The 27,977-nt window shown below is 36.3% G+C and overlaps 2 protein-coding genes across 2 annotated transcripts in view; both read left to right on the forward strand.

Annotated features, from left to right (window-relative positions):
* Window positions 1-440: 440 nt before the first annotated feature.
* LOC121329554 (zinc finger protein 91-like) lies at window positions 441-7,428 on the forward strand. The gene has a single exon (XM_041275187.1). The coding sequence runs from the start codon at window positions 756-758 to the stop codon at window positions 6,192-6,194; it is 5,439 nt and encodes a 1,812-aa protein (XP_041131121.1). The 5' UTR covers window positions 441-755; the 3' UTR covers window positions 6,195-7,428.
* A 1,851-nt stretch (window positions 7,429-9,279) lies between these two features.
* LOC121329998 (RNA helicase aquarius-like) overlaps window positions 9,280-27,977 on the forward strand; it is a 39,784-nt gene continuing 21,086 nt past the window's right edge. Inside the window, exons 1-24 of the mRNA XM_041276181.1 lie at window positions 9,280-9,329; window positions 10,049-10,137; window positions 10,370-10,426; window positions 10,631-10,671; window positions 10,939-10,974; window positions 11,131-11,251; window positions 11,498-11,638; window positions 12,669-12,737; window positions 13,149-13,249; window positions 13,461-13,537; window positions 14,262-14,326; window positions 14,581-14,697; window positions 14,994-15,107; window positions 16,081-16,184; window positions 17,911-18,013; window positions 20,657-20,777; window positions 21,158-21,299; window positions 21,573-21,751; window positions 22,591-22,758; window positions 23,859-24,028; window positions 24,713-24,954; window positions 25,171-25,317; window positions 26,347-26,416; window positions 27,496-27,606. Coding sequence (XP_041132115.1) covers window positions 10,063-10,137; window positions 10,370-10,426; window positions 10,631-10,671; window positions 10,939-10,974; window positions 11,131-11,251; window positions 11,498-11,638; window positions 12,669-12,737; window positions 13,149-13,249; window positions 13,461-13,537; window positions 14,262-14,326; window positions 14,581-14,697; window positions 14,994-15,107; window positions 16,081-16,184; window positions 17,911-18,013; window positions 20,657-20,777; window positions 21,158-21,299; window positions 21,573-21,751; window positions 22,591-22,758; window positions 23,859-24,028; window positions 24,713-24,954; window positions 25,171-25,317; window positions 26,347-26,416; window positions 27,496-27,606 — 2,571 coding nt within the window. The 5' untranslated portion in view covers window positions 9,280-9,329; window positions 10,049-10,062. The remainder of the gene's footprint in view (window positions 9,330-10,048; window positions 10,138-10,369; window positions 10,427-10,630; window positions 10,672-10,938; window positions 10,975-11,130; window positions 11,252-11,497; window positions 11,639-12,668; window positions 12,738-13,148; window positions 13,250-13,460; window positions 13,538-14,261; window positions 14,327-14,580; window positions 14,698-14,993; window positions 15,108-16,080; window positions 16,185-17,910; window positions 18,014-20,656; window positions 20,778-21,157; window positions 21,300-21,572; window positions 21,752-22,590; window positions 22,759-23,858; window positions 24,029-24,712; window positions 24,955-25,170; window positions 25,318-26,346; window positions 26,417-27,495; window positions 27,607-27,977) is intronic.

Raw genomic sequence — 27,977 nt, forward strand, 5'->3', positions numbered from 1 at the left:
TCTGTGTACTGGATATTCTTTAAACAATTGCAGCTGCATACAGTAGCTATTTGGAAAGCAATCAGGAAGCCAACAAAATATTTTATGAATCCTGGTTATTTATGTAGGCATAAAATTGAATGTAAGTGCAATTAAATAGGGTTACTATATAGTTGTTTCCCCAAGCAGGTCAAAGCATTTATGGTGGGTGTCTTATGACCCATTATTTTAATGCTCATTTGTAACTAAGGTAACACTTGATTCTGTAAAACATCACAAGATTTTTTTTTTTTTTTTTTGGACTTTCACACAGTGTTCCATCTAGAATTAACTGCTCAGCAATGTCAAATTTCTAGGGAGTACCCAAGTTCACTATCCTTTACTGTATTACTTGATTTAATTATTTATGATGTTTCAGTTTTAACCATTATTTTACTGACTTTACTTTTTTTCAGGATTGATGTGGATTATTCATAATGAAAAAAGAAATGCAAACTTCAGGAACATGAGGGAAATCAAGAACTAGAATGTTTAACCACAGTTAAAAAGCATTATCCACATGGGACAGAAAATGTTTGCATAATTTACTCTCTGCAAGACGAGGAGGCAATCATCCCCTTTAAAAGGGCTTCAACAAATTAAGACTTGAAATGTTTCATTAGGGGAATGGAGTGTATGATCTCATTGCCTTTGGCAGAAGTGTGTAGAGTTTTACTCAAATTGTACTCGTAGTCTCACACCTTTTAAAAGCAGTAACTAAAACAGCCATTTTCAAAATGAGCAGTGGCTTGGAGACTTACCAGACAAATGCACAGCAGTGTATTTCCACCTCAAGTGAACCATTTGCAGACTTTGCATTTGACAACTGCATTAAAACAGAAGGGGAGCACCGGGACACAGAAAGCGTTAAAAGGAGTAAAATGATGCATCAGTGCACTGTTTGTTTGAAGTCGTTTAAATTTGCATCAAAACTTGAACGCCATTATCTCATCCACACCGGGCAAAAACCTTTTGCATGTTTTGTTTGTGGTCGAGCGTTTAGACAGCCGATACATTTAAAAAAGCATCAAGAGACTCATACAAAAGATAAATATAATATTCAGTATGTGGAATTCATGAATGGGAATGAATCAATTGATCACCTCCATTGTCAAACTAATAGTGAGGATTATCGGTCCAATCTTACACATGGCAACCCTTTGCAGTTATTTCCTAATGTCCAGGAACTAGACCGAAGGCAGTCAGAACAGCTTGAAGTTAATAGTAATGTAATCCCTAATGATCTGCATGGAGTTAATTGGAGTAGCTCCAATGGTATTGACGCTTCTGATTGGTCAGAATTGGAGAGACAGGCTACACTGAAACAAATACTTCAAGAGCATCAGTTTAACTCTTCTAGCGAAGGGAAAACAGTCAACAGGAGAGTTCATCAGTGCACAGTTTGCCAAAAGTGCTTCAATTCTCCTTATAAACTTCAAAGACATTTCCTTATTCATACGGGACAGAAACCCTTTCAGTGTTCCGATTGTGGCAAGAGTTTCAGACAGTTGGTGCATTTAAAACTCCATAAACGTACCCACGAAGAACCAGGCACTTCAATGCATTCCTTTGAAAATGTGGAATTTGGAAATCGGAACATCTCTGCTAACTGCCAGCAGCATCCCAATGATAGCAAATCCAATGAGTTTGAGGATAATTCTGGTATGTCTCTACAGTCTTACAAACTTCAAGACCAGGAGTTCAATAATTCAGAGATACCTGGAATCAGCGACAACGCTTTTTCAGATTCGTATCACCTAGAAGGATGTGTATTCAGTAGCAGTAAAAGTTTAGACTACAAGGTGACTGAGAAATGTCTTGAAACAGAAAATAAATCTGCACACAGGTCTCCTAAAGGCAAACAGAATATGAAACATCAGTGCACAGTGTGTTTGAAATGCTTTAATTCTCCTTCCAAACTGAATAGGCATTCTCTTATTCATACTGATCAGAGACCTTTTAATTGTCAGGAATGTGGGAAGACCTTTAGGCAGCTTGCACATCTAAAAGTTCATAAAGAGACTCACAGAAACATTAACACCATTGGACATTCTATTCAACAGGGCGCAGTTTTGGATTCAGATAAAATTGATAACCAGGAGCAAAGTCATCAGCCCTGTGAGGTAAATCCAGCTATTTCTTCGCAGCCATATAACCCTCAAGAGCACAGACCTAAGTGCATGTATCCTCCTTCTGAAGTGGAATATTCAATGTGCCAACGAACCCCTAACAATTCATCCACCAGTGTAGACACTTCAACAGAGTCTGCACTTGCATACAAGCTTAAAACCGAAAGGGAACACATAGGTGATGATTGCATTCATGCAAGGTTAAATTCAGCAAGCAACAATGAGAGGCATAAGTGCACTGTAAACTTTAAGTCTTTTAAATTTGCTTCAGAACTTGAACATGGCTCTCTAACCCACACAGGATTGACTTTCAAAGGTCCTGGCTGTGGTATTACATTCAGGCAGGGGGCTGTTTTGAAAAATCATCAAGTGAAGCAAACAGAACTGGGTGATTTCAAGTACACTTTTCAGAAAGAAGAATTTGAGAATGTAGGTGATTATATTGATTCAGCTCAGGAAAAACAAGATTTAAAAATCCCAGCTAAACCTGATATCGAATTCCATGAAAAACAACCAGAGTTGCTTCCTGAAAAACCTGAATTAGAGAAAATAGATGAACTTGAACTTAACATTGTCATAAAACCAGAAGACCCAGGTGATTGCTGGCAAGCTAATGATACTGATGGTGTTATGGAAGTCACAACATCTGAGCAATGCTTAACATCAAAACCTACTCAACAAAAACTTTTGTTCAACTCATCTTCTGAAAAGCAAAGTAATAAAATTAGTAGTAAAGTTCATCGGTGCATTGTGTGCTTGAAATGCTTTACCTCTCCTTACAAGCTTCAGAGACATTTTCTAATTCATACAGGGCAGAGACCTTTTAATTGTTTTGTTTGTGGCAAGATGTTCAAGCAGCTGGACCATTTAAAACTCCATCAACAGACCCATGCAAGACTGGAACCTTTACATCCATATCAGTTAGAGGATTTGAGGAGTGGCAGTGACTCTCTAGCTCATCAACAAAACAGTACAGAAAATAACTATCTGGAGACTGTTGTTAGATCTGACCTCTTTTTTCAAGTGTGTGATGAGGATAAACGTGGACAATCTTTTATCCGTACTGTTTCTGAGTTAGACAAAGAGAGACATGTGAATGGATTCCACACAGATGAAGCACTGGAATGCTCTGAACAGATGTCTCAAAAAGATCTGCTTGGCACTGAGACAGTTAAAAAGCATAAACTGCACCCGTGCTCCATTTGTTTGAAATGTTTTGATTGTCCTTCCAAACTTCAGAGACATTATCTTACTCATACTGGGCAGAAACCATTTCGCTGCTTTGCTTGCGGTAAGGAATTTAGGCAGGCAATCCACTTAAAAGTGCATCAGCGTACACATAGTAAATGGAGAACTTTTAAAAGTGCCTTTCAGCAGCAGAAGTTTTTGAATGCAAGCAGCATAAACGGCAGTGAACTGAACCACAGTAACCACAAATCTTCTCAAGGAGGACTCTGCCCTGATACAGTTTCAAAATCTGGGGCTCTTCAAGACCATAATTTAAAGCAATTGGGAAAATTAACTGAGCCAGGCAGCTTCTTTGAAATTGAAGACAATGCTCAAAGTAACAGAAGAGTCTATCAGTGCTCTAAATGTTTAAAATGCTTTAGTGCCCCATCGCAACTGGAGAGACATTACTTGATCCATACTGGGCAGAGACCTTTTGAATGCCACATATGTAAGAGGGCATTTAGGCAGTCTTCGCATTTAAAAGCCCATTACAGCACTCACAAAGCATTGAATTTAACCCAAGACCAAAACCACACCGAGAACAAAACATCTGTGGATGAGGGTGTGTCTGACTTTGTGTCTGAGGCTTATATCCCTCGAGACCTAAAAGTAAACCAATTAAAGCAGCTCACTGAGGCCATCGTCTCCTTAGAATCTGACAGAGTTCAAACAAATGGGCATGTCTCAAGTGAAAGTGCAGCCATTATATCCACAGACAAAAAGAACAGCTCCGCAGAACAAGAATCCTCCCAACACTGTTCTAATGGAGATGGAAAAACCGTTAAGAGACGTATCCATCGGTGCAGTGTGTGTCTGAAAAGCTTTAATTGCCCTTCTAAACTTCAGAGGCATTATCTTTCGCATACTGGGCAGAAACCATTTGAATGCTATGATTGTGGTAGGAAATTTAGACAGCTAACACATCTAAAAAGACATCAGCTAAGCCACACCAGTAGAAGAACTTTCAAAAGTTTTTTACAGCACAGGCGGCTTTGGAATGCAAGCAGAGTTAACAGCCAAGCAATTAATCAAAATGACCACGATTCTCAGGGAGATATTATATCCCAGCCTGGTATTCTTCAAGACCACAATCTAAAACAATCTGAAATTACTGCCTCCTTAGAGTCTGATGAACCAAAGACGGAAGAATTAGCTCTTGGTTGTACCAGCAAGACTAACTTTGGGACCGAACAAAGGTCTCTTGCCCCCACTCCTGATAATCAAGAGCATGTTCAGAGTAGTAAAAGGGTTTATCAGTGCTCTAAATGTTTAAAGTGCTTTGATGCCCCATCTCAACTAGAACGACACTATCTGACTCACACTGGGCAAAGACCTTTTCAATGTTCTATTTGTTCTAAGACATTTAGGCAGTTATCGCATTTAAAAACACATCAGCACACCCACAGTGATGTAAAGCCTGAGCAGAGCTTGTCTGGGTATGAGGGAGTTGACACTGCTTCCCAATTATGTATCCCTGAAGAGCAAAACCAGAACCAAACAGAGCAAGTATCAGAAATCCATGTTCCTTTCGAGTTACGTGATCGTTGTTCCAGTACCAATGAAATCTCAGAATATGGCAGAGATAGTGAATGTCTTCCAGCAGAGCCAGCACTTTACATGCAACAGTCCAACTCTCATGCAGGAGAAAACAAACCAAGTAAACGAAAAGTACATCAATGTTCTGTTTGTCCCAAGAGCTTCAATTCCCCTTCTAAACTGGAAAGGCATTTTCTTATTCATACTGGCCTGAAACCCTTCAAATGTTATTTATGTGCCAAGTCATTTAGGCAGCTTTGTCATTTACAGAATCATCAGCACACCCATACTGAATGGAAATTCTGTTCTGTTCAGCAGATTGGTTTTGAGAATAAGCATTCCAACAACCAGACGCATCAGTCAGAAATGAAACCATCCTCTGGACAGATGAATTCTGATGCCCTTGTGTTTTCAACCGCCTCCCTTCAAGAGGAAGAACCAAAAGCATCAGAGCAGCCAGAACCAGTTTCAGAGCCAGTTGAACTGGATACAAATCGGTCATCACGTTGGAACGACACTTTTGATGAGAAGGGTGTATTATTGAATCAGATTGTCGAAGATCATCTAGCCACAACAACTAAAAGCAAAGAAAATGTCCAAAAGAACAAGAGGATTCACCAGTGCTGTGAGTGTGAGAAAAGTTTTGCTTCCCCTTCCAAGCTTCAGAGACATTACCTAATCCATGCTGGGGCAAAGCCTTTTGAGTGCCATTTGTGCAACAAGACATTTAGACAGGCTGCGCATTTAAAAGTCCATCAGAGAGTACATGCAAAATGGTTTGATGGTACAAATTCCTGTGAACAAACCGAGCTTGAGACTGTGGACTCTGCTAACAGTGAGGATCAGACACATAATGTGCACCAGGCATCTCTATGTGAGGACAGTCCCAAAGTCACTTCACAGTATTCTGTGAACAAGGTGCACGCATCAGGGAAATCAGAGAAATCACCACAAATTGATTTTATTTCTTGTCCTGAAAATGTCTGGTGCGACTCCAGTCCGAGAGAACTATTTAAGTGTTCAGTATGCGGCAGTTTTTTTGTAACAGAAAAGATGCTACAAGAACACTCGTGCACATCGAATAATCAAGTAAAAGAAAAAAATGCTAACAGAAACCTTTATCAGTGTGCTATATGTTTCAAAAGTTTTGATTCCCCTTCAAAGCTTAAAAGACATTATCTCATTCATACTGGACAGAGGCCCTTTCAGTGTTCTGTGTGTAACAAGACGTTTACACAGTCATGTCATTTAAAGACTCATCAGCTAACTCATTTCAAGTAATGAAATGAAACCGGTGTGTGTGGTTTTAAACATACATAGAACAGAGATTGAAATGGTGTTCTGTTGTTATAGAGCTTGTTTAAGAAACAAGGTCATACTGACTACTGAAGTGGTCATGGTTGGGGATGATTTTTATGTAAACCTATATTGTATGCAGGAATGAATAGCAGTTAAATACCCATTCCGGTATTTAATATGTGCTTGATTACCCACAGTATATCAGTAATAAACCCTGGTGTGTCTGATTTAAGCATAGTAAAACTGAGAATGGATCAAACCACAATGCAGAGGTAGATTTAATTCCATCCCAACTCCATTGTCTAATGTTTTATATTTTCCAAAGATGTGATTTTATCTGCTTAAATTTAGAAACGTGTTAACTTCAATCAAGAAAACAATACCTACCAGCATTCCACTGTTTACATTCCATATCCTAATTAATACAATTTGTGACATTTCTATTCCTTATATATTTTTGTTTGGCAGGAAGAGTACCTGAATATATTTCTGAACCGCTAAAATATTCTTGCCCCTTGACAACTCTGTTCAGTGATATCCTCCAGTTTCTATTCAATGCTGTCTTCTATGGACTCTTCAAAATTTCTTGTAAATCTCTAGGCATTTAATCATGGCATGCTTAGCATCATTGCCTTTGTTTTTTATTCAGATTTTAAATCATGTGTTTGTTTTAAATGTATGTACTTTATGCAAAAGAGAATACAACAGTGATATGTCTGTTAATCCTGTACCCATGCATAGATCTTCTGAAACGCTTCCTTCTGGCTAGTGCATCTTCAGTCGCATTTATTTGTGTGTTTGTGGTGTGTTTTTTTGCGTCTAAAAGCAGAATCACATTTTGCTGTGGTCCAAATTTACTTAAAATAAATGGCACATTAAAACGTTAATAACATTATAAGTGTATTACAGTACATTCTGAATCTAGTTCCCCCTCCCATATGAGAAATTAGAAATGAGAAAAACGAGACACCAACTGTATATGCCATTTTTCAAAGGGACAGTATATCATTTTAATGAAATGAACATTGGCCTGAACTTTCAAATGGCATATCTATATAATTTTGATAAAATAATGAAAGTAAAAAAAGAGTCTATCTGATCTTATTTGGATACCATATTCATCAGTTTTTAAGATCCCCCAAAATATAATTTTGGTCACTTTGCTTTTACATAGTTATCACCATGCTCCTCTCTAATTCTCACTGCATTGTCTTAATACTTGTTGTAAATTGTGTTAAATTATTATTATTATTATTATTTTTTTTTTTTTTTTTTTTTTTTATTGTCAATTGTGTTTAATGCTTGACAGTTTATTATAACTATTAGCCACTGTTGCATCTCAGTGTTTCATCTCAATGTGATTTTCTTTTTTTTTTTTTTTTTTTTTTTTTTGTATGTGAAATATCTTGATAGATTATACACTTAATTATTGTTTCAGTGATGGCTTAATGAGAATAAAACTAAATAAGGACCCTGCTGTTTTGAAGGGGCTCATAGAACCAGCAAAACAAACATTGTTATCTGCTATTGTTAGTTTGTGCAGCCTGGCAAATGCAAACATGTTTCTCTGTGTCATGCATGAAGTGAGATTACACATGGAATAATGTTAATGGTTTTCTTATATTAGCCTAATGCGGTGTATAGAAAAGCCTACTGTTTTTTTTTTTTTTCTTCTTTTTTTTTTAAAGGCTGTTTTAACTTTAAAAATGCAGTACTTAGAAAATAATGACTATTTTCATAATTCACATTCCATCATTGGATATTTGCTGTACTGCTTACAAACCTAAAAAGATAAACTGAAGTAAAGAAGCATTCCTCATGAAAGAGACCCAGCTCCTATATATCAAATGCTTTATTTTAATGAATTAGCCTTTAACTCAGTGGCATCAACATGCTCAACTCAACAAACTGGATACAAGTAAAAAAAGTGAAATATTATCTGAAAAGATTTTACTGCAACTGAGTTTAGCAATTTTGTTATATTTCTGATGTGTTACAAATTATTATTTGTAAGTTCATGTGAATATTTATAAACTGTTTTTTTTAATGAATAAAAAAAAGTTTCTTGCAGCTTTTTAGTGTTTTTCTGTGTGTGTTTGAGCATGTAAACCACCGTTGAGCTTGGCCCTCATCAAAAATGATAGTTGGGAGGTAGAATTTACGCAGACTATATGTTTTTTTTGTTTAGTTTTTTCTCAATTTCAAAAAGATGAAGCCAATGAAAGACCCACTGGATAGTTTCAACACTGTATAAATCAGCTGGGGAACAATATCATTCTCCAGCTCGTGACAATGTCCATGCTTGCTTTGAAATGCATGGCTATTGTGGGAACACCATGACCTTTCCAGATACTTGTAAAAATCTACTTTAATTCCACTGCTGATATATGACCTGCTGTTGTTGGGGGGGATTATTTTAAATAGGACTGAAATAGAAGGTTAGATTAATCTTCTTAATCATGCAAAATATATTTTTGTTCTTAAATACAGTAAAACAGAGGCATTACCAAACTATACTCAGTAAAACATTAATAACACCAGAAATGCATTGCAATACATACTGAATCTATCGTGTCCTTACATGCACTACCAATAAAAGAAAATAAAAAAAAAACATGTGACAATACATGCCAAGGTACTGTACAGTACATGATTTCAATGAAACTGACAGACCTGAGCTTTCAAATGGCCTGTCCATATAATTTAGAACTAATAATGAAAATAAGTGAACGAATATAATCTTTTAACACAGCTGAAACCTTTTGTATACATGTAAAAAAATAAAAATAAGTAATTTTATTATTTTTAAATATATATATATATTATATATAGATATATATATATATATTATATATAATATATATATATATATATATATATATTAGAAAAGAAACCAGGTGTCATGCAAAAAACTTTTAGCATCTCGTCCATCTTTTTGTAGAAAAACACGTTAATGGATCACTAGGGGGCGTAATTACCGAGCGTTGACAGGGCTACCTGCGACTGGAAGCCGATTTTGACGCGCGTGTTCTCTAAAACATTGTGTTGATAGTTTCTGTATTGTATCGAACGCCAATAATACATCACTCCGATTTTCGATTCCAGGAAAGAAATTAGGTAATTACAAGATACCAGAAGCGTTACAAATTCCTGTTGCCTGCACAGTAATTGTAAAATAAGACCGTTTACAGAGTTTTGCGATTGCGAAATCGTAAACAGCATGAGTAGTTTACCTGTCATGAAAGTTCAGCAAATCATCAAATTTCAGGATTAAGATATACCATTTAATTTTTTTAATGAAACTGTTTTTATTCTGACACAATTTGTTGGGAAAAATATAGTAAGGCAGTATTTCCTGGCACTGTAGTGTTTAGCAAATGCGTGACATTAAGTTACAGTAACATACTTAGACGGGAACGTGTTTTAAGAATTGATTTAGCTTCGCTTACCAATGTTAAGTAATATTATTATATATATATATATATATATATTATATATATATATATATATAACGTTTCAACCCAAAGGACACAAATAAATTATAACTTTCAATGACAACAGGTAGTTCCGATATATATAAAATCGTCCATACGCCGACTGGTATTGTAATACATTACCATCACAATGTTGAAGTATGCACATATTATTGTTTATTTTCATGTTTGAACTACACCCATTGTATTTAATTGATTATATCTACGTACATAAGTGGTTACTGCAGTTGTTTGTAGTAGTCATTTGTAATTCGAGCTTCTGAATGGCCAGTTAGTTTTCTAGAATAGCCTTTATAAACGTTTAATGGAAATGGAGATAAGTTTTGTATTTTCTTTTAACAGTAAGTGAATGCAACATGGAGAAGACCGTACAAGTAAAGAAGTCATATGCACCCTCTGTGTCCCAAATAAATGCAGAGTTTGTAACACAGGTATTTTTGCCATTTGTGTTTTTTTGTGGTGGTGTTATTTTTTTCCACACAACATGTAATACAAAAAGTTGTCTAGTGTTTAGTCCCCTTAAAACACAGCGGTACATCATCAGAGAATTCTGTGGTCTTCAGGCATCATTCTGACAATAGTATCACTATTAAGTTAAGAAAATTCGTTGTGGCTTCAAAATGTTTTATGAATAATTCTGAACTGATTGATTATTTTTTTCAGTTGGCAAATAAATATTGGGCACCACATGTCAAGAAGAAATTGCCCTTTGACCCAAAGGTAAACTGATTCCTGCTGTACCTCTTTGTCATTACAATAGTTAATCATAGATATTGATAAAATATTTCAGTTTAAAAAGTAAATCATCATAATGTGTTTTCTCTGATTGTTCTTGTAAACTGAAGTTATTTTGTATGTACCCAGTTTACAGATGACAATAAATACATGTTTTTGTTTGTACTTTTCTACGTTCTTCTTTAATAGGTTGTGGAAGATGTGTACCAGAAAGAAATTCTGAAGTCAAAGTAAGTAAAAATAACAAAGTACTGCACCAGAACACATCAGTGATACTCTAAGAAAAATAATATACTCTGTCATGTGTTAAAACAAGTTGTATGTGGCTTATTTCAGAAATGTTGTCCCGTAGGGTAGCAGTTTAGTTTCTGGTCTAAATGCTCCAAGTCTAGACCACTGTGAAGAGCATTTTATGTTGAATCTGCAAAAAAAAAAAAAAAACACTGGTATTGATTTCTGAACATATAAACCAATTAATTAATTTTGTTTTTTTTTAGGTTTGCAATCAGGAAGATCATGCTGCTTGAGTTTAGGTGAGTTGTTGGTATTACTGAGCACTCTTTTTAGTAGAATAATGTTGTAAATTATTACCTAATAAATTAATTTTAGACAGACTGGGCAGGTGCATTCAATACACATTGCCAATCTTGTTTTTAATTATTAATGTCTCTCTCTCCTCCCCCTTATAGCCAGTATCTGGAGAATTACCTGTGGGTGAACTATTCCCCTGAGGTATCCAGTAATGCCTATTTAATGACAATTTGCTGTATTGTTAATGAGAAGTTCAGAGAAAACGTCCCAGCATGGGAGGTAAGAAATCGGAATTATTATTTCTGTTTGGAATTATTTAAATAGCAGGATTCATGATGTTCATAGGCACTGTAATACTGTTAAATCAAAATCTTGTAAAATCTACCACCGGTACTACATATGGTCTATATTAGTCAGATTTATTATTATTATTATTATTATTATTATTATTATTATTATTATTATTATTATTATTATTATTAAATATTATAGTTTGTATTTTAAATAACCCTTGTCTCTCCACAGACTTTTAAGAAGAAGCCTGAACATTTTACATATTTTTTCAAATGTATCCTGGAAGCATCGCTGGCTGATGGAGATGACGAGTTGTCGCTGCGAGAGCAAACTGTTCAACTCCTCTTTCTCGATCACTGCTTTAACAGCCTGGTAAATAACATTTTACTTTAAAAATACTTCCCCTGCTATCTCCAACAGCATATGGAAATCTACCTTGAGGCAAGGAAGGTGGCGAACCCCTGCCTTAACTAGTATTCTTGAGGATCCTGCTTGTGAATGATTTCTGACGAATATAAGCTTAAACAATCACTTGAATTTGGTTAAATGTTTAAGGTAGATTTAATACAAGAAATGATTTAATACAAGAAACCTGATTGGCTGAGCTGTTGACTGACATGTTCGGCAGCAGTAGTTTGATTTTGATAAACCCTTTGTGTGCTGGTATTTGTCACAATTATATTCAACACTGTTTATGTTAGTCAAGTTCATGCGCATGACACATGACGGGTTTACCTTCTTGGTGAGGGTATTTCTTGACAATATAATAATTTCTAATGCTGTTACTGTCCACTGCGTTTCTTTTTTGAGACAGCAGTCTATACTGTTGAGTCTGGAGATCCATCCGATAGCTTACTTATTGTTCAAAACCAAAATAGGCATTCCATGTATTATGACTTTCAATTTTTATGGAATATAATGTACATTCTATTGTTGTGCATTAAAGTTAAGGGCTTTGACTTTTTTTTTTTTTAAGTATATCGGTAGGGTGTATAATTATGAGGTGAAATAAGATGCTGGAATTATTCTTTTAATAATAGCTTTGCTATTGACTTGACAAATAATGTGAAATACGGTATACATTAAATGTATATGTAGTGAAATGTCATGGTTACAGTTAACTGAAATTGTCTAAATGAAATAAAACTGGCCATTTTTAATGTCATACCTGGAAAGGGTATTTGAGAATACAAAAACATATTTAGACATGAATAAAATGAAAATAATTAGCAAATTGTTTGTAATATATAGGCTTGGGTTTCTAGTTTATTGGATAGATATATATTTAACCGTTGTCTTTAGTTTTTGTTTTCTTGTTGCAAAGCTGCGTACAGTTAGTTTAACTGAGGGAGTGAAATGGCTAAAAATTGCCTTGACTAACGTGTTTATTTTTTAATGACAGGAAGTGGACTTGATCAGAGAACAGGTACAGCAGCTCATCTCCCTTCCCATGTGGGTTTGTCTGCTACCAGTAAGTACCTGCAAACAGCAACTTCGTGTTTTGTGTTAAGCTTGAGTCTTTTTATGTCTGCTTTTGATACTTATTAATATATCCAGGTTGTGCCTGCTTGGCATATATTGTAGTATTGAAACCCATGTGTTCTATACTGTATATATTGTAGCGGTCTCAGTTAACGCAGGCAGGCGCATCACACAGGGCGAGGCAGTCCACACACAGGCGGAGGGCAGGCGCGAACCCGAGATCTCTCACACTAAAGCATAGCGCAGATACCGCTGTACAACACAGCCGGCTCCTTTGCAAGGAGCTTATATCGGGCTTATGTCTTTGTGTGTGATATATTGTATTTCTGCATTCCTCTGTTTCGGATTTACAGCTTCTCTAATAAAACTTGTGAAAAACTGTTTAATAAATGTGTTGCAGACACGGCTTGAGCTTGAATTAAAAAAAGTACCCAAACTGCGGAAGTTTTGGAATCTGGTCAAGAAGAATTATGATAAAATGGAAAAAAAGGCAGCAGAACAGTAAGAAATTCAATATTGCTTAGATTTTTTTAAATCCTCTTCAATCAGAACATTGTATTTATGTATCAACTTTTGTGACAACATTTTTATTTGTTTGTATTGCTTGACTTTTTATATTATACTTCACTGAGGGGTGAAAAAGAAAGCTAAATAAATCTATACTATTATTTGTTAAGATGTAGTTGACTTTGTGCCTTTTTTTTCCCCCCAGGGCTAACAAGGAGAGAACATTTCTTTCCTTTCTTATTAGGAAATTCCTTAGCGTGCTCAAGTCAATTCCTCCATCAGGTATTTTTGGAATTATTTTGTTTTGTTGTACTTACAATAATGCATTGTGGGCCATGATATTCACAAATTTTACACTGGTATGCTAAAAAGAAAACAAAGCTTTTATGTTAAAGTTGAAAATTTGGAAGAATTTTAGAAGTTTTCATAAAAATGTAGGTATAACTCAATAGTGAAACTACAGCTGCAGGTTTACCAGTAGTTTTTTAGTTGCTGATGACTGCAGTATGCTTCAGTGCAAGAAAGTGTATGTTCTTTGGTTCCTGGCAGATTATCCATGAACAAAAGAGTCTTCCGCCCTCAGATTCAGATCATTCTAATTGCAGGTTTAAGGCTTCTGCCAGACCCTAGAATACAACGCTGTAGAGTGCTGGGGGCTGTCAGACTGAAACGCAGCACTTTTATTAAGACACCCTGCTGGCTTCATCTATAATTTCTTCTGTCAGCACCCCCACCCCACCCACCGCTCTCCTCATCATCCTTGAACATACTGCTTGGTCTTGGTGTGTGTGTCAGCGTGTAAGGGGGAGAGCTGCAACCTTAAAATAATCGCCGTCTCCAAGCTGAGCTCAGGTTCCAACCTGATTCAGAAACTGAGAGCCTGATGCTGTAGAGAGTTGGTGCTCAAGTCATAATGTTTTAATGTTGCCATTAATGTTGCACGATAGCCTTTCATCTTGCTGTTTTTAAATAATACGTGCTAACCTGTATACCCTCCGAATTTTAGGTCCCGTTTCTTTGGAAAAAATCCACTACTGTGAAAGATTTATAGAGCTGATGATCGATCTGGAGGTATGGAAACCTTTGCATAAATAATGTCTGATGCAAATAACAGTATTATCTTTCTTTTAATACGTGATATTATGGGATATAGGGGTTATTTTGCTCCTTAGCTTAGTTTTTTTTTTTTCTGTAAATGTTACCAAATAAACGTATCTTCTGGTTACAGAGGGACCCGTGGAAAATGTCCCTGGCGCTGCACTAAAAAATAAATGCAGCAAACGTTTGCTTATTGACGCACTGCTTGTTACACTGCATTCCCATAGGCCTTGCTTCCCACCCGCCGTTGGTTTAACACCCTTCTGGATGATTCTCATCTTGTGGTCCACTGTTACCTGTCCAACCTCCTTAAAAGGGAAAAAGAAGGACATCTTTTTTGCCAGGTAAGGTTCCTTTTGAAATGTCTAGTCTATTAATCAATGCAGAATTTGTGTTCTACAATTTCTATCTATGTTTTTGATGTTGTTCTTGACTTGAGTATAGTAGATATATTAATTTCAATGAACAAGAAAAATAAACGCTACATCTTAGGAACCATTTTGACCACATTGTTTGTGGACAAGTATTACCATAAGTTATTGAACAAACTGACTGTGGAAAAGTGTCCCAAGTCACCGATTTGTGTTTCTTGTTTAATGTTTCTACCCTTTTGAAATACTCTGTTCTGGTTTGTTTGCAGCTTTTGGACATGCTTAAGTTCTACACAGGCTTTGAAATTAATGACCAGACAGGGAATGCTCTGACACAGAATGAAATGACAACGATGCACTATGATCGCATCACATCTTTGCAGGTAAAACATACCAAGTATGTCCCTGATGGTCACATATGTTTTTGTGTGACCAGCAATCAAGATAAGAGAGAACACTGTCTATTGCATATCAGTATTTTATTATTTGTATTATTGTTAATATTTTGTTTTAAGAGTATGGCTTTAATGTTTTATTTAGTGTTTTCTGTTTTTGAAATAAAATAGATCTGTCCTAAAATCTCTCTTACCCACCTACACAAAACAAAACAGTGATTACCTTCCACAGTGTAAATTCTGTTGATCCCATGGTACTATTTATAATCAAATTTTTTATGAAATGCAATAAAAATTGTGCGAAATTGAAGTGTAGGATTAAAGATTACACTTTTGATTTGGTTTTAAATTCATTTTTAAATGGGAGTTACATTGATAGTGGGTACAAGCTGATACAAGACACACTAATGGCACATGAACTGCAGAGTTTTATTTCATTTGAATTGACCTCAAAAGCTTAGAAATACACCGTTGTTTTCATTTCGTAAGCTAGAGTGGGCTTTACCTTTAGGACAACCAATTAAAATAGCTGGTTTTGAAGGTCATTCGTTTTAATAATCATGCGTATGTCATCTAGATATCCAGACCTAGATCCCTTTGTAAGGAAAGGTATAAAGATACACACAGCAATGTATATTTTGGCTGATATTTAATTATCTATCTGTCTGTATCTGAACACTCTTTGCGTGTGCTATTAAAATATGTTAGTGTTGGATATTAAGACATGCTTTTAATAATGTGCAACCTAATGTTTATGTGTGTCTTTGCTAATACGCAGAGCCAATTCCAGTTACTGACATAAAATCCAGAACAAAACACTATGTGTGTGTGTATATGTATGTATGTGTGTATATATATATATATATATATATATATATATATATATATATATATATATATATATATATATATATATATATAATATATAAATATTTTTATTTTTTTTATGTTTTTATTTCAGAGGGCAGCGTTTGCTCACTTTCAAGAACTTCATAATTTTGCTTTGTCAAATGTGGCAGCAGTGGACACTCGAGATTCCTTGCTAAAATTGTTTGGACCTCTCAGGTAAATATAAAATGTTTATTTTAAAAGGGTGGTAACACAGGCCATTTGAAATCATTTAAGGATCTTTGTTGTAAAACCGCTTTAAACAGCTGTATGCCTGCAAATACCCTACATTTTTTATGTAGAAAGGATTCAGCATGCACTGTTGTGTTTAGTTTGCTGCCAGTCTCCCAAATGTGTGCTCCGTGTGCCCACTTAGGATCTGAAACGTTATTGATAAGTTCATGCCAATGCATCTGCTGACTACTTATCAGGATGAGGAACTTCATGTCTGCTAGGCTGGTGTTCCTCAATCTAGTCTTTCAGCAAAAAACATTTTAGTCAGGTTAAGGTATTTTATAGTTAGGTCAACATCCTCCACCAATTAAAGAAAGTTAAAAAGACTGTTGAATACCATGTTTTATTTATTTTTAAATACATTGATAAATTGATTTTCACGATGCCTGATGCAGTAAAAAGTTCAACCAATCTATAGAAATACAGTTGGAGCATATTCTTATAATAATTGAGAGAAGGCAGGTCACTTGCATTTCAGGCTGGGGGAGCTCTGGAATAAGAGAAACTGAAATTCAACCCTGAAAAAACATTTAAAAGATACACACGATTGATCTTAGATGGTGATCAGACAATCTAATCTCCTAAAATTACCAAACAACAATAACAACAATATCCCTAAAGCCCAGTATACACTAGCTGATGCTAGGGAATCACATCGCAAACTATTAAATATGCTTAAACTTTGTGAGCCAACTGAAATTGATTGGCCTGTCCTGTAAAATCACATCGCAAACCATAATATGCTGCCCGATGTGACTGAAAAGTCAGGTTGCAATTGATCTCCTCGGACAATGTGTATTGGGTTTAGTGGTGTGAAAATAGTTTGCAGGTTATGTCTCGTGAATGTGGTGGAACCAGAGGTAGGCTTGCAGATCTTGCATAACTGTTTCTTGATGGCAGTTCCATCCTTACTGGAAAAGCTTGTGCATGTATGTCCTGCTTGTAGTTTTTACAATGCTTGGCGTAACCTTGACAAGCCAACATATTTAAGGAAAATTCAGGTCAGACTAGCAGTATTACTGACTGTGACAGATACCACTTGAAGAGATTCAAAAATAGGCCCACCACAGCACCAAAAATTAGCTTAACAAGACCTGAAATAATGGAACTGGTTTATCATGAAGTCTTTTGTATTGAGGGTGGATGACAGAGTAACTACCATAATGCAGAGGTCTCCAAAATTTCTTGGCTGAAGGCCCCCCCATGACATTGGGCAACCTTACTGAGGACTGCCACTCAAAAAAATTATTTTGATACCTTTCAAGGTAGAGTTTGTTCGTTTGTACCAGTAAACGTACTGCTTTCATTATGTTCAGTGTCATTTCTCGGATGTTTGAGAAACTGCTCTATAATAACTGTACCTGGTTGTACTCGGCCTGACTGCAAATGTAAACGGGAAAGCTGTGGTTTCATTGATTTATTTCGGAGGAGGAAAATATATCAAGAACATAAATTGCTAGAAAAAAAGTGTGTGTATGCGCTTCGGACCCCTGAAACTATCTCGTAGGCCACCAGTTAGGAAACCTCTGCCATAGTCCAGATGCCAAAATATAGAAGGTATCTTTCAGTCATTCACACTCAAATTCAAAGATCCAGTATTCATTTTACCAACAGAAATTACATTTTGAATATAAACCACTGATAAACTACTTCCTTTTTATATCTGCAGTCCCAACACACTCCACCAGGTGGCATCGTATCTCTGTCTCTTGCCAGCTCTGCCTGAAGGAGAAGAGACAGCCTATGAGAAGGAGATGCTCTTGGAACTATTGGTAAGTGAAATTCAAGCCTTTTAGAGAAATCATCTGGAAATAAAAGGAGAGACCTGGTGTATGCTGCAGTAGAATAAAAGCCAGCAATTAAACTGAACAAAAATATACGCAACATGCAACAATTTCAAAGATTTTACGTAGTTACAGTTCATATAAGGAAATCAGTCAATTGAAATAAATTCATTAGACCCTAATCTGTGGATTTCACATGACTGGGAATACAGATATGCATCTGTTGGTCACAGATACCTTAAAAAAAAAAAAAAAAAGGCAGGGGCGTGGATCAGAAAACCAGTCAGTGTCTGGTGTGACCACCATTTGCCTCATGCAGTGCGACACATCTCCTTCACATAGAGCTGTTCAGGCTGTTGATTGTGGCTGTGGAATGTTGTCCCACTCCTCTTCAATGGTTGTACAAAGTTGCTGGATATTGGCGGGATCTGGAACACTGTGTCGTACACGTCTATCCAGAGCATCCCAAACATGCAAAATTGGTGACATATCTGGTGAGTATGCAGGCCATGGAAGAACTGGGACATTTTCAGCTTCCAGGAATTGTGTACAGATCCTTGCAACATGGGGCTGTGCATTATCATGCTGAAACATGAGGTTATGGCGGCGGATGGATGTCACAACAGTGGGCCTCAGGATCTCGTCACAGTATCTCTGTGCATTCAAATTGCCATTGATAAAATGCAGTTGTGTTCGTTGTCCATAGCTTATGCCTGCCTATACCATAACCCCACCGCCACCATGGGGCACTCTGTTCAACGTTGACATCAGCAAACCGCTCACCCACACGACGCAATCCACGCTGTCCGTCATTTGCCTGGTACAGTTGAAACCGGGATTCATCCGTGAAGAGCACACTTCTCCAGTGTGCCAGTGGCCATTGAAGGTGAGCATTTGCCCACTGAAGTCGGTTACGACGCCGAACTGCAGTCAGGTCAAGACCCTGGTGAGGACGACAAGCACGCAGATGAGCTTCCCTGAGACGGTTTCTGACAGTTTATGCAGAAATTCTTCGGTCGTGCAAACCGTTTCATCAGCTCTCCGAGTGGCTGGTCTCAGACGATCCCGCAGGTGAAGAAGCCGGATGTGGAGGTCCTGGGCTGGCGTGGTTACACGTGGTCTGGGGTTGTGAGGACGGTTGGACGTACTGCCAAATTCCATAAAATGTCGTTGGAGGCGGCTTATGGTAGAGAAATGAACATTCAGTTCTCTGGCAACAGCTCTGGTGGACATTCCTGCAGTCAGCATGCCAATTGCACGCTTCCTCAAAACTTGAGACATCTGTGGCATTGTGTTGTGTGACAAAACTGCACATTTTAGAGTGACCTTTTATTGTCCCCAGCACAAGGTGCACCTGTGTAATGATCATACTGTTTAATCAGCTTCTTGATATGCCACACCTATCAGGTGAATGGATTATCTTGAAAAAGAAGAAATGCACATTAACAGGGATGTAAACAAATTTGTGCACAAAATTTGAGAGAAATAAGCTTTTTGTGCGTTTGGAAAATTTCTGGGATCTTTTATTTCAGCTCCTGAAACATGGGACCAACACTTTACATGTTGTGTTTATATTTTTGTTCAGTGTATTTTCTTTTTTTTTAATTATCCATCATTGTCAGAGACAAGTCTGTGTTCGTCTTAAGTCAAAATGTGAACCGCAGTACTAAAAAGACAAATGACATTAGAAGTGTGTTTCATGTCATAATTCATAATAAAATAATGGATTTATTGGCTTTAAATAAATAAATAAATAAAATGATTATCTAGAATGGAATAAATTATAATTAACCAATGCCACTGTCTGAGCTAAATTCATTTATTGCTGAAGGTTACAAAACATTATTAAAAAAGTAACCTTGGAAATTATCTCGATTTGTACACAAAGCAAAGACAGTTAGCCGTGTATAAATCTCACTGTGACCATTTGCAAAGCTGTGTTGGATTAATTTTTTCCATTTATGAAAATCTGATGAAAATCATAGTAGATTAAATAATGTTTCTCTAATCAAATATTGTATGTTTCAAATTCCAATTAAAATAACGGAGCAGCCTGAAAGAAAGTAGAGCACTTGATTTGCATTGATTGCATACTTGTCACTTTTGTTAGTAGATAATGTAACAAGGAGTTAAGAGTAGCTTTACCCAAGCTTCTTCTGGAAGGTATTAAGTGACCAGCCTCTACAGGATTTGCACATGTGTTTTAAATTGAGTCACAAGAAGCAAAACAATCCTCTAAGTCAATTCAATCAAAGATAACTGTGCTGTGTTGTCGTCTTAATGCACCATCTTATACACTATAATTGAATATGCACTAAAGTGGATTATTTTTTTTTTTATTTTTTTTTTTTTATTTTTTTTGAAAAATTTGTAATTTTAATTCAGTATCAGCAACATAAATATATTTAGGTTTGTTGCAAACAACCATGAAATTGTTTTTTTTTTTTTTTTTTTACTGCAGGTTAGCAATGTGCATTGATAAAGCATTTACTGGCTATAGTAAACTGCTGAAATTATACAACCCTATACCATTAGCAAACTCTTCTTAGTAAAAAGAGCATTGGTATTGAAATGATCTGAGGGAGTAGTTACAACAGAGTAAAACTGTCTTACATTTGTGGTTCTTTCCAGGTGTCCCGACATGAGCGGAGAATATCCCAAATTGAACAACTTAACCAAATGCCCCTTTATCCCACGGAGAAGATTATTTGGGATGAAAACATTGTTCCTACAGAATATTACTCTGGGGAAGGTATGGAAGAATAGGTCATGCAAAATTATATTAACTGTCCTGATAGATATGAGAAAGTAAGCATTTCAAAAGCCTTTTTTTTCTTCTCTCCATATAGGGTCTTGTTTTTGCAACAAAATAAACCATTTTCCTTTTTCTATAATAACAGTAATACAGTGCTCCCTCATTAGAAGGTGTCCCTTTATATTGCGGAAATGGTTTTTGCCACATCCACTTAGGAATCTGAAGCACACTGAAACAGTCCAGTAGCATAGTTATTGCTTATGCACAAGCAAAGCAAACAACAAAGACATCAAAGAGACTGCTCTGTGTGTGTGTGTGTGTGTTTTTAGTTTTAAGGTAAATCAACCAGGTGACTTTGGCATGTGTTCCTGTTTCAGGTTGTTTGGCTCTACCAAAACTGAATCTACAGTTCCTGACTCTTCATGACTATCTTCTGAGGAACTTCAACCTCTTCCGACTGGAGTCAACCTATGAGATCAGACAAGACATTGAAGATGTGGTCAGCCGGATGAAGCCATGGTAAGTGATAACCTCAAGACCTTAGAATATTTCTGGCCATGAAAACTGGTCCTTCATTGTCTCATAAAGAACAACACTTTATAGTAAACATTAATATTTAATAGTGGTAAAACATAGAAGGAAATTGACTATCCTCAGCACTTGTACTTACTGGATTTTAAGCAGATCATCTAAGGGCATTTAATGGATATTGCTGTTTTGGAACAGCCTCCAGAACTAAGTAAGTGAATTCTAAAAGGCTACTGTGAGTTACATTTTGTTTTATGTCAACAGGCAGTCAGAATATGGAGGGGTTGTATTTGGTGGCTGGGCTAGGATGGCACAGACAATTCTCGCCTTTTCCATTGTTGAGGTTGCAAAACCCAACATTGGAGAGAACTGGCCAGCCAGAGTGCGAGCCGATGTCACCATCAACCTGAATGTCAGAGACCAAATAAAGAGCGAATGGGAAGGTAATTGTTTAGAATGGTTATAAAAGAGCCACCAAATATCTGCTATTTATTACAGTACATGTTTTAATTAATGGCATGCAATCTTACTAATTCTAGCATTCAGTTCTTTCATTCCTTATCCTTTCTAAAACGCATCTGATTTGTAGCATATTCATTCCTGCTGGCAAACAGCGGGATTGGTGTCACCACATGCTCCTTCTTGGTCATTGCTTAACATTGCCTGCTGATGTTGGGAAGTTTTTGAAGAATACAGTCAATTCAAATTAAAATGTGGTCCCTGCCAAATTCAGCAGTCCCTTATTGTAAGTTACTACTTATAATATGAATTCACTTAACATGAAACTCCTGAAACTTTGGAGGTGCACCAGGGTAGAATTAAACAAATTGCCCTACTTTGAATAGCTGAGTGTAAAATATATTGGGAATTGTATTAACTTGCATCTAGATTAGCACCTGTCTACTGTCTTTTAATGCTGTTTTGGGACTACTGATCTTATAGTGCATTTCGAGTTGCCATAATGCTCATGCATCAGTGCCAATTCCATGAAGCAGCACAAAAAATGTGCATTATCCTTGCAGCAAAAGGTGTTGAAATCAGAGTATAATGCACCACAGTTCAAGAAAAAGAAAGATGCTGCTACAGATGTCATTACGCAAACACTTTGTCAATCATTCTGATAAACCTATGAACATCAAACTGCGTTTCTTGTCAGCGTCTCAGATGTGCTCAGTACCTTGATGTTGAGTGTTATTATGTTGTTTAATAAAATGTACAGTACATTTTACATTTTTAGTACAATTGATTTTGTTACTTACAACACACTGTTTGTGGCTCACAGGTCTCCGTAAACATGATGTGTGCTTCCTGATTACGGTTCGTCCAACCAAGCCTTACGGGACCCGGTTTGACCGCAGGGAACCCTTTGTAGAACAGACTGGCCTAGTGTACGTGCGAGGGTGTGAGATTCAGGGCATGCTGGATGAGAAAGGAAGAGTCATCGAAGAAGGTAAATGGCCTGTAACAGTGTTTCTACTGTTTAAAAGCAATATTAGTTGCTGAAGGTCCTCTTAGTGGGCTCCATTTATAAAGCTTTATTTCAAGGTGTTTTTATTTTTTTAAGTCTGTTTTAATGCAACTTTTTAATGTGTTTAAAAATTAAACAATAAGTATGCTATATGTTCTTGCTTGTTTATCCGGTTTGGACATACGTAAATGCGAGGCATTCATATTTCCTGCCCTTTTTATATGTTAAACACTTACTGTGTTTGTATTAAATGTTAGTCTTGGTTATTTTTGGTCAAGTATTAACAGATAAACGCAAGTATTTCAAGTATAGACGGGTAGTGTCACTGTAATTAATTACTGTACCATTTTCCTTTAAGAAAATGGCATAGAACGTGTTGCTACACTACTGTGACATTGACATACATCCAGAGCTGTCTAGGAATCCCGAGGACTATCATGTTGCATGAACCTACCTTCTCCAATGTTTTTGCTTTAAGTACACTTACTAGCAGTAGTGCATATATACTTTCTATCGAGACATTTATTGCATGTTGCCAACATTTTGAGCTTTGCTGTACTGTCTTTGTTGCCTTTAGTAAGTGAGGGCTATGGAATGGGCCAAGACACTTGGGCTGACATTGAGTAGCTTTAACATCTAAAATTTGATTGCTCTTGAATCACAGTTCTTTGATCTAAAAGACACCTACACAGTTGCAGTAGTTGACTAAGTATATCCTCAGTACATGAATCGAAAATGAAGTGTCTCACTAGGCTTTGTTCCCTGGTTAAGCATTTAATTAAATAAATACGAATTAGAAACTCACTTTCTGACCTAGAGGCATAAAATCACATTTTGTTTGTATAATGTTGAACACTTTAAATATGTTGGAGCTTGACTGGCGTATTTAATAGTGGAAGCCAAACTTAACACTTGAGTTGTATTTTTCTAATACTCCTTTTAAATTCTTATAAGACTGCTTCCTCACCAAGTAAGATTCAGCCTGCTTCTAGATTTCAAATAAATGTATAACATGTCTTTGTGCATTTCTTGTAAGTTATTTGTATGATAAACCATTTTATATAAATCTGATCTTCATACAGGTCCTGAGCCTAAACCAAAGCTTAAAGGTGATTCAAGAACATTCAGGGTCTGGCTGGACCCAAACCAGTATCAACAGGACATGACAAACACTATCCAGAATGGGGCAGAAGATGTCTATGAGACCTTCAATATCATCATGAGGAGAAAACCTAAAGAGAACAACTTCAAGGTTAGTTCTGTTGAACCTGTAACCCTAGACGTGGAGCTTTCCAAGAGCGTTGGATGATCAGTCGTTCTGGTTTTCAAGCAACGTGATCTTCTAGGATTGCTGAATGTGTTATATGCCAAGAAGCTTTGGTATGGGTATTAATCATTCTCTTAAAGATCTCAGCCAAAGTATAGGGTAGAACCTTGACCTCAAAGTGGCTGTGTACCTTTCTGTGGTCTACTTATATGACAGGGAAGCATGTTACATGTTTAACTCTTAACTTGCTGGACAATGCCCTTAAACCATTTTCCTGAGCAGTGTCATTGAATGTTATGTAGTCTATTCTCTGTATATTTAGGAAATGATAAACAGGATTGTTTGGAAGGCATCAAATATGTTGATTCACTACTGGCCATTCCAGTGAGTTTATGTTATGTAATGTGGTCTCTGTTTATAAATGGATTCTAAACATGTTTATATTATTAATATTTATTAATTACGTAACTTTGTTACCTTCTGGTTTAGGAAGTAGTTTCATAAAGATATCATACAATAGAAAATATATGAAGATATATGATCCAAAAATGTTATGGTTGTTTGTTCCACCACCCCCCAAAATAAATAAATAGTTAGAAACATATTTGGGATGTTTTTGGTCAGATGTTTATAGTTGTTGCTTAATTCCTTTCTGATGTTGAACTACAGGCCGTTCTGGAGACCATCCGAAATCTGATGAACACTGACTGTGTGGTTCCTGACTGGCTGCATGACATCATCCTGGGCTATGGGGATCAGGGCAGTGCACATTACTCCAAAATGCCTAATCAGATATCTCTGTTGGATTTCAATGACACCTTCCTCTCCATCAATCACCTGAAGGCCTGCTTTCCTGGTTATAAGGTTAAAGTCGCTGAAGAAAATCCGTCTCTACAGAAACCTCCATTCAGGTATTAATAACTGTGTTTTATAATTTTCAGTTTTAGCCTCATCCCTTTACACCCAGTTTGGAGGGAGGGGGGTACAGTAAATTATTTTGTTTTTATTAAGGCGTAATTGAAGCAAGCATTTAAAATCCATAGAGAAGCACTTTACTTGTTTTCTTCTTTGTCGCTGAGCTGTAAAAAGTGTCTAAAATAAATGTTTGTCTTGTTCGTTTTGTTTAGGATCAAGTTCCCTGTGACAAGCAACAAGGGAAAGAAAAGGAAAGCAGAAGAGGAGGGGGATGAGGAGAAAGAGGATGATTGTACTTTAATAGTTGAACCTCATGTCATTCCAAACAGAGGACCTTACCCATACAACCAGCCAAAACGGTAAGGAACATGCATATACAGGGTTTTCAAAATAAGCCGGCTACCGGTGTGACCCTAAAACGATATTTGTGCTAGCTACTTTTATTGATTTTTTTATAGTCAGTTTTTCTTCTCATTGATCTTGCCTTGCAGTGAGCAGTGCTGAAATAAAGCTTTTTCATTACGTTAGTGGAGTACTTTGTCAATTACTACAAACAAACTACTGCTAGTCTAGCACATGCTGAAACCGTGCAAAAATGTACCAGAATGCACTGTTGCTACCCCTTTTTTCAAAATCCCCCCCAGTGGGAGGATGGAAACCCACCCCAACACTCTTCCACCTCATCACAATGCACCTTGATGATATTGGTACCCCCTACTACCTTGTAAGTGTCACTTACTTCAAAATTAATGGAAAACCCTGCATATTTAATTAATAAAAATACATATTACCTTAAATGTTTTTTGTTTTTTTTAAATGATTAAGCATATTTTGAATCTCTACTAGCCAATAATGCAAATATATTTAAATATCACCTTGTTTCTCATTAGAAAACTTTGTTTTTTATATATAAACATCGCTAGTTAAGTGTAAGGTGAGTGTGTTGTAAAACCTGCACACTGTATAATGTATACAACTATTAAAGCAATGTATTTAAAAATAGTTCACTAGCTGTTAAGAACCTTTAAAAAGTAGTTATTCTTTTAGATGTCGACATATACCCATTTTACATGCATAATCTTAAATTTTGTTTATCACTGTGCAAACTTTTGCAGAGTTGTGACCTCTATTATGGCATGGCATGGTTTAGTTTTAGAATAGAAAGAAAAAAAAAAACTCAAAGGATTAAGAGGTGGTAGTAATAAAATGATTTTGATAGGATAGTGTTTCCATAATAGCAACATAAAAGCTATTTCCCTGGAATTTATAAAGCTAATCCAATCTACAAAGGGTTAACAGGCTGCTGTGTAAACTCAGAGTGCTACTATTTATAACAGTTGCTTGTCACTTGTATGTTTGTATGAATATTGGTTTATTTATTGTTACAGCAATACAATTCAGTTCACACCTACACAAATAGAGGCTATACGTGCAGGCATGCAACCAGGACTGACCATGGTAAGAGTACATTTTGAGATTACCTTTGTGTAGTTTTCAACTGGATTTAAATTGCATCTCTGAAAATGATTTTTTTATTTTATTTTTTCTAATATATAAATCGGTTGCTATTAAAAATGATGCATGTATTAGATTACCAGCTTTAAACTGTACTGGCATTCACAATAGATACCATACCTTAACAGGTAAAGTCCCCAATGGCTGGTATTGCTCTGTGTACTATTATGGTAACTAACTCAGATTGTTGCTGACATGGGCGAAATCGCTTTGATATTGGAGAAGTTGGTTGACTTTTGAGGAAAGCTTGTCTGATCTAACCTGTCCCCACAGTAAAGACAGTGAACACAGTTTAACCAGGACAAGTAGAAGTGCACTGACAGCTGTTACATTCCACGAGCATCTATAGCTAGAACATGACAAAAGAAACTTGCATTTCATACAAATCTCAGAAACACTGTTGCTCCTAATTGTCAGGGCAGAGGAACTACTGCCGGAGCCTCTACTGTACATACAAAAGCCCGATTTACTACAAAAAAAGGATGTGTCATCCAAATATAACTTGGACAGGATTGTTGATCTTTATCAGATCAGACACCAGTACCTACCTACTACTTACCTAATAACCTGAATATTTTGTTTTCTTTAAACGATAGTTAAGTATGTTAAACTGTTCTAAACTTATGTTTTTTAAGTTTATCTGTGAGCTGCAAAGCCACATGACATTGACTCCAAGACTTGTTTCTTTTTATTACAAGATCAAGGTCAAGCTCATGGTAATGACCCACAGTTAGTTTACTCATTCACAAACTGCCGGAGATGTCTGGAGGATGTGTTCGGGTGACAGCTTGTGATTTGTAAACTCAGATTGTGTTACACCTCAAAGTCAGTGATGATGTAATGGTAGTTGTAGTAGCAGCAGTGCTTATTTAAAAACGAGTTCACCAGCTGTTAAAAATCTTTTAAAAAGCAGTTGTTCTTTTAGATGTTACATGCATAATCTTAAGTATATTTGGCTGTTTTGTTTGTCATATAGAGTGCATTGGAATTGCCTAACATGCTTTTTGATTTGATTTGTGTAGGTTGTAGGACCTCCAGGTACAGGAAAAACTGATGTGGCTGTGCAGATAATTTCTAATCTCTATCACAATTTCCCAGAACAAAGAACTCTAATAGTAACACATTCTAACCAAGTAAGTACAAAGAAAATAACTCAAATGTATGATCCATAAGCAACAACCGTTTGTGTTGTTTGTTGTTGTTGTTGTTTTTTCCCTTAACTGAAACATTCAAAGGTTTACAAAAGCTTATTAAACGAAGAATGTCCAATAGTTTACAGTTATGCAGAGGTGTTTATGATAATTAAGTTTTGTTTTGTTTTAATTTGACACAACTGTTTAATGTAGAAATACAAATGGTTTCAAATAAACACCAACAGCAAACTGTTTATTAAAAAAAAAAAAAAAAAAGTTTAAAAATAAGTGTCTTTAATGTGGGTCAGATGAGAGGTAAGGGTTTCATAAGCTTGTACAGTAGCTTTTGTTTTTTGGTTCCGTTTAAGTGC

This window comes from Polyodon spathula, chromosome 17, assembly GCF_017654505.1.
Source record: "Polyodon spathula isolate WHYD16114869_AA chromosome 17, ASM1765450v1, whole genome shotgun sequence".
NCBI lineage: Eukaryota > Metazoa > Chordata > Actinopteri > Acipenseriformes > Polyodontidae > Polyodon > Polyodon spathula.

Bases quoted from the DNA above. Each gene is read 5' to 3' on its own strand.
- LOC121329554 (XM_041275187.1), top strand. From the start codon at position 756: ATGAGCAGTGGCTTGGAGACTTACCAGACAAATGCACAGCAGTGTATT.